Source organism: Athalia rosae, chromosome 7 (genome assembly GCF_917208135.1).
Source record: "Athalia rosae chromosome 7, iyAthRosa1.1, whole genome shotgun sequence".
Lineage (NCBI taxonomy): Eukaryota > Metazoa > Arthropoda > Insecta > Hymenoptera > Athaliidae > Athalia > Athalia rosae.
Window position 1 is genome coordinate 9,559,056 of NC_064032.1, and position 12,452 is coordinate 9,571,507.

The 12,452-nt window shown below is 40.5% G+C and overlaps 1 protein-coding gene across 1 annotated transcript; it reads right to left on the bottom strand.

Moving 5' to 3' along the window:
* Nucleotides 1–11,151: 11,151 nt before the first annotated feature.
* LOC125501903 lies at nt 11,152–11,774 on the bottom strand. The gene is made up of 3 exons (XM_048659030.1): nt 11,615–11,774; nt 11,400–11,530; nt 11,152–11,316 (listed from the first exon to the last, which is right to left on the bottom strand). Exons 1-3 carry the CDS (start codon nt 11,682–11,684, stop codon nt 11,152–11,154), a joined length of 366 nt encoding a protein of 121 aa, XP_048514987.1. The 5' UTR covers nt 11,685–11,774.
* Nucleotides 11,775–12,452: the final 678 nt, after the last annotated feature.

The window sequence follows — 12,452 nt, forward strand, 5'->3', positions numbered from 1 at the left end:
AGCGCAAGAAAAAATCCGGTTGGGAATACAAAAAAATGCGCCTCGCCAAAGAGGCCGCATTAAAAAAAAATAAAAAGGTGAATGCTTTTTTCTCTGAAAGTAAGAAAGAGCTTACAGAAAATGGAACAACTGACAATGAATTGGCCACAAGTTGTTCGATTCCTGATACCATTGCCATTTTACCGCTGATGAAAAATCCTGATCTGACATGTGCCAAACCTTTAGATATGCAACCTGACATATCAATGGATATAGAAGATCCTAAAAGTTCTAATGCAAACTCAGAGCCAGTAGCGAAACGTATAAAATTGGGTGCATTGATTAGCGGAAACGCGGACTGCGTGCCAGGCGATGTAGGAGCTATTCACGATGTGATATTTTCTGACCCTTCGAAGTGGCCATTCATCACTGATCGCAAAATTCGACAGTTAATTGTTGAAAAAGGCCCTGTACAAATCGAAGATTTTGATTTTCCCGTCGAGAACGGTAGGCGTTTCTCACCTGCGTTTTATACCCGGCATCTGAATAGTGGCGACACAGTCACTCGACCCTGGCTTATTTACTCAAAAGAGCAAAATAGTATATATTGTTTTTGCTGTCTTCTATTTTCAAAACCTATCTTAAGACAGTGGCCCACGAACGGTTCCTCTGATTGGAAGCACATATCGCGAGATCTTGCATCCCACGAAAAATCCGTGAAACATTTTACGGCATTTACAAATTGGAGAGAATTCCACCATCGATTACGAACCGAAAATACAGTAGATAAAGAACATGAGCGCGTATTGAATCGAGAAATCGAGCACTGGCGTAATGTTCTGCAGCGTATAATCAGTATCATACAATATTGTAAAAGTCGACTGCCCCGAACCGCTCGTTCCGAGAGACTTTTGGTGAGGGTCACCTCGGAGGAACTATCCGCGACGTAGCTCACAATGACTCCCGATCTTCAAAAACTGTATAACTTATTGAGGCTGATTACGGCAGCTCGTGTCGAAACCTAGCCCCTGAAAATGGGCGCCACTAACAATAAGAGAAAATGATATGCAGCTCTTAGTCTGCTATCCGACTAGCCAGTAGTGCGACGAGAATACGAGAGGTGAAACTAAAAAAACGCACAGGGAGTTGGTCCTTGCTGGGTACTGGACCCTCACAATCCTGAGTGCTGAGTTCTACGTGAAATGATCAGGTCAGACATGCGACGTACCTGGGCCAGGTATTGGAAAAGAAATTAACAAATTAGCCGTCTTTCCACGATAGAAACTATAAGCGAATACTTCATTTTAAGCGACGTTATCGGTGATGAGAATGGACGTAATACAAAGTTTTGGCGAATTTAATACAAAAATGTGACGGGTTCTGAAACGTTGGAACAATTCTCGGACACAACACGGACACTTACGTTATTCCACTATCGTCGGGAGGAATCGGGTCCAAAGACCGATTTTACAAGACGTTGACGTGCAGCAGGACGTGTGCAATGCGGTAAGACGGAGACGAAGACGAAGACGAAGACGAAGACGAAGACGAAGACGAAGGCGAAGACGAAGACGATGACGTTGACGGCGATGATGACGGTGACGAGGACTTCAGCTTCTCCTCTCTAATCCTTCATATCACCCTCCGGACAAGCCACCGGGTGCGTGAAGATTAGACGGAAAAAGAACGGCAATCGTGCTTCCTTAGATTCTAATTCACTCGTCCTCCTTATTCAGATCGTTCGCTGACGGTAGGGCAACGAAAGTATATCTTCTTCAGGGTCACTATAAATCCTTTCGGTCCTTTTCGACTCGTCCCTGAATTCTTCGTTGAGTGTAGATAGGAATAGAGGTGCGGAAGACGTGGTGGGGGTATGCTTATGTACTTTTCCTTATATACAAGAGCTTTGCCTCCCCACTAGTAGATGGCGCTGACAAAAAATGCCCGATTTTACGCACACGCAGAGCGGTCTCGCGTACATGAGATTACTACCCATGCAAAGGCTCACGGACGGCCCGAGCTTTCCCTCCCCACTACTTGGTGCGCTGCAGTCGGTCACTCACACGCATACGGGTCCCTGTAAATGATATGCACGCACACAATCGATTCTCGCTGGCGCGCGGCGTTCCGATTTTGATCTTACGCGTGAATCGAGAACTGGCAATTGTGTAGCTTGTGGGGTTGCGAAAAGCGCATACTGAAAGTAATCGAATTAGCACTAGGTGAATTTTTTTTATTTCCCAATTGTTACTGTCAAAATAAGAACTAAGTAATACAATATTATCTGCATCCTTAATTATATCATTCGAATAAAAAAGTAATTTTCAATTTTTTAGTTCTGTCATTCGAATAAGAAATTCATTTTGAAACTCCTCAATCCTAATTCTTGAGTTAAAAACCCGTTTCTGATTTTTAATATTATGATTCGAATTCAAAATTACATATATCATTTTTCACTGAAAATTTAATTTCCAGTTTTAATTCGAAGTTTTGGAATTAATTAATAGGCAATTCTGGTCTCATAACTCGCAGTTTTCCAAAATTGCCTGATTTTACGCACACGCAGAGCGGTCTCGCGTACATGAGATTACTACCCATGCAAAGGCTCACGGACGGCCCGAGCTTTCCCTCCCCACTACTTGGTGCGCTGCAGTCGGTCACTTACACGCATACGGGTCCCTGTAAATGATATGCACGCACACAATCGATTCTCGCTGGCGCGCGGCGTTCTGCGATTTCAACTCACAACAGAATCAGAGCAATCGAACAACTCAAAACACGTGTTACGCTTACTGAGACTATTTTGCAATTTGCTGATTCTTTTTTGTGGAAAGATATTATAGCAGTTGATATCCAGTGTCTATCGTACTTTATCATTGATTTCCGGAATCAGGATCATCGTTTAGATTATTTGACCAAGTGTAGTAGAATTTGTGAAATCATGTCGAAGCATAGGTGTTGATTCGGTTAGTTTCTTCAGATTCCCCGTAAAAGATGACGATAGGTATGTATATGTTGCACTTTAAACCCATAATTATATTTATTAAATCGTAGTCGGAAATAACAGGTGAGTTTCCGAAAATGATTCAACCCCATTACGCCGATTGTCAACTAGAAGTTTTTTTTCTTTGATGCCTCCGATGAAATTATTAGTTTGACAAGAAAATTAAAAACTACAAATTGACAGTATGAAATTTTTTATTTTTCTCTCAAAAGTAAAGGTCCAAGATCATATCTGCAACTTCTTATCTTCATGCTCTGCTTTGTCTACCATCGCTTTATTTGATACTTGTTTCGTCAATCATATTATTTGGAACATTTTCGAAAATACGTCCTTTCGGCTTCAATTCTTATCAAAAACTTAAGAAAATTGAAGCTATGAAGTGGTTGTGTTTGTACATATGGGAATGACGATCTTCAAGATCTCGAGTCTTCGAGGCTTAGGGAAAAACGCATCTGCCAAATTCATTTTGCAGATAGTGCTTTTCAAAACTCGCTTAGGAAGAAGTTAGTTCACAACGCAGTTCCTCTTATGGTAGATTTAGTGATCGAAGTAGATGGTGTTAGGGAGGAAATCGAAACTTCTGTAATTCTTCAGGAAAATCCCGCACAAATCCCAACGACTCCCATTGAAATCCCGACTCCCATAGAAATCCCGACGACTTCCGCAGGAATTCCCGAAGCGACTGTAACGGAAATGACGAACGTTACGGCGACAAACGCGGACGACACAAACAATAACAATCGTCACGACCGAGTGGTCAAAAATAATCGCAGACTTAGGAAAGACCTTCGTAATTTGAAGTTGAGAATGTTGCGTAGGAGTAGCTCGGATGTGGGCAGGGTAGGTAAGGGCGTTTTTGCAGAAATCGACAGACAACTTAGCGGGGCTCCTCTAGTATTTGTGAAATCGCAGCTTCGAGTAGGGCAAAAAGTTTCTAAATGGTCGAAGGAAGAAAAGGAGTTGGGTCTAGCGATGTTTTATAGGTCACCAAAATTATACAAAGCTATGTTGAAGATGAATTTCAAGTTGCCGAGTGTTCGTACTATTAGGGATTGGGTGAATTCATTAAATGTGTTGCCAGGGATATCCAGTGAGTTGATGAAGCAATTTGGGGGTGCAGTCAAAATGATGGATAGGCGGGAGAAGCAGTGCGTTTTAATTTTCGATGAAATGAGGATAAAAAATTGGCTAAATTACAATAAGAAATTCGATTGTGTCGAGGGCTTCGAGGATCTTGGGGAGTTGGGCAGGAATGAGAAATCCGCTTCACATGCGTTAGTTTTTATGGCTCGTGGTTTGGTATACAAATGGAAAATTCCCGTAGCATACTATTTATCGGCAGGTCCAGTTACCGCGTTCAAATTATCTGAAATTTTTAATCGTGTTTTAGAAGCGTTGTTTGAAATAGGGTTGCATGTTAGGGCGTTCGCTTGTGATCAGGGTGGTCCAAACCAAAAACTATTTCGCTTGCTAGGAGTTAGCAGAGAGAACTCGTTCATTTCTGTGGGTGGTAGGAAAATCTACGCGGTCTTCGACGTTCCGCACTTGATAAAATCTTTGCGGAATAACTCAATAAAATTTGATTTTGTGATAGGAGATGAGGTAATCACATGGAAGGCTCTTCGGTTGCTCTACACGGTAGATTCCCAGGGTGTAGCAAGGGCAGCTCCAAATCTTTCGCATAGGCACGTATACCCCGGCCCGTTTGACAAAATGAACGTTAAACTCGCGACCCAAGTTTTTAGTCATTCCGTTCACGCCGCACTTTTAACATTAGCTTCGACTACCTCAGACAGTAGGACTCAGAACGAACTGACTGAGTTAGGTGACTTTATTGGTAAAATCGATCGTATATTTGACGCACTGAACAGCAGGACATTACATGACAAAAATCCCTACCGCCGACCTCTAAACGCGACTGACAGACGATCTGAACAGACTCTACGGGACGCACTTGAATGGTTACCCCATTTGCATATCTTGGAGCCCACACTCCACGATCCACCGACCTTCGAAAACTTGATGTTAAGTATAACTTCAATTTTGAAGCTGTGGGAAGATATGCAATCCGAGGGTGTAAAGTACGTACTGACATCACGATTCCAACAAGACCCAGTTGAAAATTTATTTTCTATTATAAGACAACGAGTGTCATACGGAACAAACCCGAATGCGATGCAATTCCGACAAAAATCACAACACGTGATTGGCAACCGTTTACTTATTCCCCCGGAAACAGCAAATTGCGATGACGATAATGACGAAATGATTATCAGTCGACATGAAACGATGACTTCTGACGTACCTACGAACGAGATTGACGTAGACGAAACGGCCGGGGTAGAAGTTGCAGAAAATAGTTCGATGAGGATATATGACGATAGGGTGAAAGAGGTAGATTGTTGTCATGAGATAGGTACAGATAGGGTGATCAGTTTAGAAGATAATGCAGTATATTACTTTTCAGGCTTTTCGGTCAAAAAAACTCTTAGCAAGTTTGATTGTGCTAGATGTAGAGAGGTACTTGTTGATAGGCGTCGGGAAAGCGTTGCGCAAAATCAGGTGCTCCAGTTCTTCAAAGCATACCCCACGGAAAATTCGGCTCCCCTAGGTAATCTCGTTGCAGCGTCCGAGCAGTATTGGCAGATCGCCTCCCATCATTTGCATCTTTTTCAAAAGTTTTACCCCGAAATTCGTTACAAAGCCAACGTTGTTAGGACATTAGTAAATCGTATAGTAGATCAGGATTCGAAGTCAGAGGGCTGGTTTGATGATGATTGTCGCGAACATAGAATATTTTTGCTCCATTCGCTAATAACTTCACGGTTAGTTTGAGGGTTGCAGTGGTCATCTATCGAAGCTCGCGAATCTAGGAAACGATCGTATAGTTTGTCAGGGTATGAATCAAATTCGGCTGTTAAGAAGTTCAGAGGCGATTAGAGGATAGTATAGGGTAAAATGAGTGACGGATTTGCATCAAAAGCTGAGGATATTAGTCTATTCCGAAATTCCATTTAGTTAGAGAGGGCAGGGATATCACATGGTAATAGGCCTACCGGGGAACCCGCCATGTAAAATAAAGGGAAACGAATCTGTCGCAGTACCTCACGGGTGATTTGGAAAACTGCGAGTTATGAGACCAGAATTGCAAATTAATTAATTCCAAAACTTCGAATTAAAACTGGAAATTAAATTTTCAGTGAAAAATGATATATGTAATTTTGAATTCGAATCATAATATTAAAAATCAGAAACGGGTTTTTAACTCAAAAATTAGGATTGAGGAGTTTCAAAATGAATTTCTTATTCGAATGACAGAACAAAAAAATTGAAAATTACTTTTTTATTCGAATGATATAATTAAGGATGCAGATAATATTGTATTACTTAGTTCTTATTTTGACAGTAACAATTGGGAAATAAAAAAAATTCACCTAGTGCTAATTCGATTACTTTCAGTATGCGCTTTTCGCAACCCCACAAGCTACACAATTGCCAGTTCTCGATTCACGCGTAAGATCAAAATCGGAACGCCGCGCGCCAGCGAGAATCGATTGTGTGCGTGCATATCATTTACAGGGACCCGTATGCGTGTGAGTGACCGACTGCAGCGCACCAAGTAGTGGGGAGGGAAAGCTCGGGCCGTCCGTGAGCCTTTGCATGGGTAGTAATCTCATGTACGCGAGACCGCTCTGCGTGTGCGTAAAATCGGGCATTTTTTGTCAGCGCCATCTACTAGTGGGGAGGCAAAGCTCTTGTATATAAGGAAAAGTACATAAGCATACCCCCACCACGTCTTCCGCACCTCTATTCCTATCTACACTCAACGATACTACTCTCCAAGCAGCAAGTCGTAGTGTAACCTGTCAAACTGATGAACTGATTTATGAAAATATTGTAGATGATCATACGTTTTTTTTTTGTAATATTAATACTTGTGACGATGTTAGTACGTACGTACAGCAGAAGTGCAAGTAAATATTTCAATTGAAAAAACTGCGGAGAAGATGTGTATTTTATAATTTTCTGCATTTTTTCTAACTTGTATCACCTATTTCAAATACTGTTTACATCACTATGCTTTCCTAACTTGTCACTAGGGCACTCTACTTTCGACAATAGTGCTGCCTCTATAGTTCTTACTCTATACTATACTGCAACGCGCGCGATAGGAGTGGGGGCAGTGAGAAAGAGATAGTGTGGTTGGGGTATGTCCGCTTGTGTCATACGCACATCTACTTTCTGAACTGATTGTACGCCAAGTGTGTGATGTTGACCCTCCGAGCGGCCACGGGCTTTGGGCTGACTCGGAGCAGTTCGGTCGCTAGCGACGAGCCGCATTGAAGGCTCGCCGTGATCGCTGACAATAAGTCGTCTGCTACCGCGGTCTACTCGCTGTGTTTAACTGTTTGACAGCGCTGAATTCGCTGCTGCTTTCGATCTGTTTCGATCGGCGATGCAGTCACTGCAACGATCACTATTTATTTACAGTACCGATAGAAGTAATTTTAAGGAACAATACGAGTTGTTTCTCCTTCTGGGGTATGACCAATGCTCCATACGAATTATCTCTTTTTTTAGAATGTTAGGAATAATATGAGAAATTTTGGCCACTATCGGAGGAGTAACTTCGAAAAATTTAACGGTCAAATGTTCGATACATTATACATGTATGTATGTATGTGATTCTATCACATGTGAAATCGAAACTTTTTTCGTGGGTTATGCTAGAAGTTTAATTAAATCAAACGAAAGCGATGCAAAACATTTGGGCGATGAAGATTTCGGGTATGGGTCAACCGGGTTGTCCATGTGTCATCCGCGAGATATTCACGCACGACAACCAGAACAGTGATTTTGAGAAACAATACGAGGTGTTCTCTCTGCCAGAATATCAACAACACTTCGAAAAATACAAAACACTATTGCAGAAAATACCATGGGAAAATCGACAGTAAGTTCTTTGATGCATTATTCCATTCAATGTGAGGACATAAATCTTTGTGGATCATTGATATGTTGCATATGAGAGCTAGAAGCTGAAATCAATCAAAGGAGTGCGGTGCGAATCATACAGGCTGACGACTGAAAATAAAGATTTCGGGTATGTGCTATGGGATTTCATTTACAGGATCATAATAATAACACTTCAACAACAGGGAATCATTTGAATAACTGAACATCGCAATGGATGGAACATTATTATAATTCATACTTGGATGTGATATTCATACAATTTTTTGTATTAAATTTATATACAATATGTCGATTCAGGATAAATGGTGGTCTACAGAATTCCATTGTTGGTAGGAACAGGAGAAACATGTAAGTGGAGAATAAAGCATGGAACTGGTAAATCTGATTGGAAGTGCAAAACAATGTGCGTTGCTTGTATTGATTTGGAGCAAAAACAAAGCATGAATTACATTTCATAAGACGAAATTTGTCGTAAACAGAGAATAACCAAAATAAATACTGAGTTATGAATGTGGGATATACAAGATGATCTACGAGTCAAAACTTAAGTATACTTCAAAAAATAAATATTTATCATTTACTCCTACTCATTTCTGACAAAAAATAAACTATACTAATAATGAGTGAATTTTTTTACGAGAATCTACAATTTATGCAACGAAACGAAGAAATAATTCTTTTCGAGAAAAATCTACAAACAAACTAAAAAACCGATATGAATTAACTTCTTGAAAAAACGCAAAATCTATGATATAAAAAAACATAATGATTTTTCTCGAGTAGAATCTACAAATAAACAATCAAATGAATTGAAAATTAAAGTCTTTTGCATAAAATTGACAAATGAATCATGACATAACATAACAAATTCATTCTTCTCGAGAAAAATTTACAAACTAAAAAACCGATATGAATTGACTTCTTGAAATAAACGCAAAATCTATGATATGAAAAAATATAATGATTTTTATCGAGTAGAACAGCGGTGCCCAACCTACGGCCCGCGGGCCGGATCCGGCCCGCGAAGAAGCTCAATCCGGCCCGCGAGCTCCTAGTCGTATATTCGTAAATTATTGCCCAAATACCGCGTATTTTTTAAATTTATTAAAGTATTTTCTGTGAATTTTATTAATTACAATATTTCTGATATTGTTATATGTATTTTGATTGAATAATTTGTATTTGTACATGACATCGGCATGACACATTTGCGAATGCCGAATTTGAGAAACCTTGGAATGAAAATGACAACGGCGTTTGCAAGCACGTACATTTGTGAACAAACATTTTCAACTTTAAAAAGAGCCAAACCAGCGTCTCGCGCTCGACTTTCAGATGATCACCTTCATTCCATATTAAGGATGAACGTCACTCAACTTGAACCAAATATTAAAAAATTAGTTTCTGAAAAACAACATCAGACTTCACATTAATAAATCGTGAGTACAGATTTTGTTCTTTTGAAATTTTAACCTTTTATGATTTACATTAAATTCTAAAAATAAATTAAAAAACGCAAAATTTTCATAAAATTTATAAATATTTAAAAAAAATGATTCACCACAAACATATTCGTGAATTCATTTAAAATGTTGAATTTTTTTCAAAGATGTTACTAAGATATGTAATTATAAAGAATCCGGCCCGCGAAATCGTATGTCATGATGAATCCGGCCCACGGACAAAAAAAGATTGGGCAACCCTGGAGTAGAACCTACAAATAAACAGTAAAATGAATTGAAAATTAACTCTTTTAAGTCCTCTAATGCATAATATGAAATTATAAAGTGATGGGATAGTTTTTCCCGAAAGACAAAGATGGCTATTTTAATATGAAGCTATTTGTTACGACTGATTTACCAAATTGTAGAATAAAGAAAAATTCAGCTGACAATGAGAGCAAATCACGGCAAAGTTCCCTAAAAATACTAATGAAGAAAATGTTGTTTTGTGTGTGGGAAAGATGGGTGCCCTAACATTACAAAAACCCTGAGATTGTTCCAAATATGCCCAATGATCTCTACACCCATAACGCGAAAATCTAAAATCTTCGACCCCCACCCCCCGTAACTTTAAACGCAACAATCTCTATCCCTGAATGACAACGAGCCTTAAATTTATATGACGATACCCAACAATTCCTATTTTTTCATCATGTAAGGCATCGCCCGGACAAAAAAAATTCTAGAAAATACAATGCTTACCTTTCCTACGAATACTACGAACCGAGATATGTACTGAAAGCTACAAGGTAGTTAAAAAAGTTGAAGAAAATACAAACAACCATACCCGTTACAATTGATCAGAATAGGTTGATTAGAGAGCAGTGAAAAATAGACTCAAGAAACTTGAAACGAATATGGATTATAGTATAAAATGTTATGCTAAAGAGACAAAAAATACTTTGGAAAAGAATTTTAATAAAATGCCAATTACTTCGGATTATCAGGCAACAGCACAGTGCGAAAGGTAAAGAGTACTCAGCTCTTATTAGTCAATGCCCCACCAACTACACAAGTACTCAATAACGAGGTGGTGGAGTTTAGGCGCTTACGTCATCATTCAATAGTGTGTCCCCCAACCATCATTTTCAAGTACACCATGCATTCGACGGTGCATCGAACCAACAATTGCCTCAAAGTACTCTGGCCTGGTGCGGAGTTTGTCCCACTTTGCTTCGACTCGAAGACTCAGGTCTTCCTCCCTTTCTCTGGCAACAGGCCTCAGTTTTCTATTGGGTTGAGATCCGGGGATTTGGCTGGCCAGTCGAGCCGCTGCACTTCTGGATGAGTTGTGTACCAGTCCTGCACGCTTCTGGCTCGATGCACTGCGCTATTGTCCTCAACAGTACGAATAATGGGCATGTCTTGGGCCGGGTATATTGCCCTCACGGAAGGACGCAATGCATTTTCTAAAATATCAATGTATTGCTCGGCATTCATGTTCCGCGTTATTTTCAAAAATTCCCCTGGACCAGCGGCCGAAATCCACCCCCAATACGCTGAAGTTATGCGTCCACTGTGATGCCCCGCTACAACATTTTGCGGATTGTAGCATTCCCCATCTTCCCTCCACACATTTGACCGGCCATCCTTATCCGAGGAAAAAACTTTCTCATAGGTAAAAACGACCGTATTCTATTCTTCGTCGGGGATTGTCAGCCCCTGCAGCGCAAAACTGATGCGGTCCTCTCAATGTCTGTTGGTGAGGTCCATCATCTTTGCCGCTCTCCTGCACTTCAATCCTGCTTCCTTCAGTCGGGCTCGGACGATCCAGGGGCTGGCAGCGACTCCCACGGTGAGACAGACAATGGTTGCTGCCTGAAAAGGATCAGCCCTCACCTGTGCTACAATGGCCTGATAAAAAAATAATTGATTGACGAAATGAATGGATCCAAAAACAAAAGAAGAGATATATAAGACTAATGGAAAAAACAGACTTGATCCTCGACAGCTGTTGTTTGCCGAGCAGCACCATTGCCTCTTCGGTGGTTCTGCAGTCCCGCGATGCCACCTACTCTGAACTTCTCGATCCAGCGCTTTGCTGTAGAGAGGCTGATATCTACTTCGGCTACAAAAATGAGATGGTCACAGAAATCGATTATATTGATTGATCAAGAAAGAAGCTTTGTCTACTGGTCATGGATTATTTCACCTGCTATCGCTGAAACTGATACACCGGACTCCCAGAGTCCTATCACCCGTCCACGCCTGGTTTCGTCCATTTTATCATGAGATTAATTACTTCTGATTTTTTCGCGCTATACAATATGAATCTCCTTAACAACGCATTAACAAGACAAAAGAGTAATGAAATCTCGTGTTTCAAATGTTTTTCCAATGCGCGGGCGTTGAGTGTAGATCACTGGTGCAAATACGTTGAGGTAGATGGGAATAGAGGTGCGGAGGACGTGGTGGGGGTATGCTTATGTACTTTTTCTTGTACATGTATGCAAGAGCTTTGCCGCCCTACTAGTAGATAGCGCTGACGAAAATTGCCCAATTTTACGCAGGCACGAAGCGGCTCGCGTACATGAGATTACACATGCAAAGGCTCACGGACGGCCCGAGCTTTCCCGCCCCACTACTTGGTGCGCTGCAGTCGGTCACTTACACGCATACGGGTCCCTGTAAATGATATGCACGCATACTATCGATTCTCGCTGGCGCGCGGTGTTCCGATTCTGATCTTACGCGTCAATCGAGAAACTGGCAATTGTGTAGCTTGTAGGGTTGCAAAAAGCGCATACAGAAAGTAATCGAATTAGCACTAGGTGAATTTTTTTTTATTTTATCTTGTAAATTAAAATTATCGTACCATTCTTACGAATTTTTGTTCACCTTCTCCGAAAATTATGATCGAGGTGTCGTTCGATTCAGAGTGACACCTAGAAACTTTTTGAAAAATTTGAAGTGGCGGAACAACAAATTACAAAACTTATGAACAATTTAGTGAAAAAATGGGGGTTTGGTTTTTTACGAATATCTAAAAA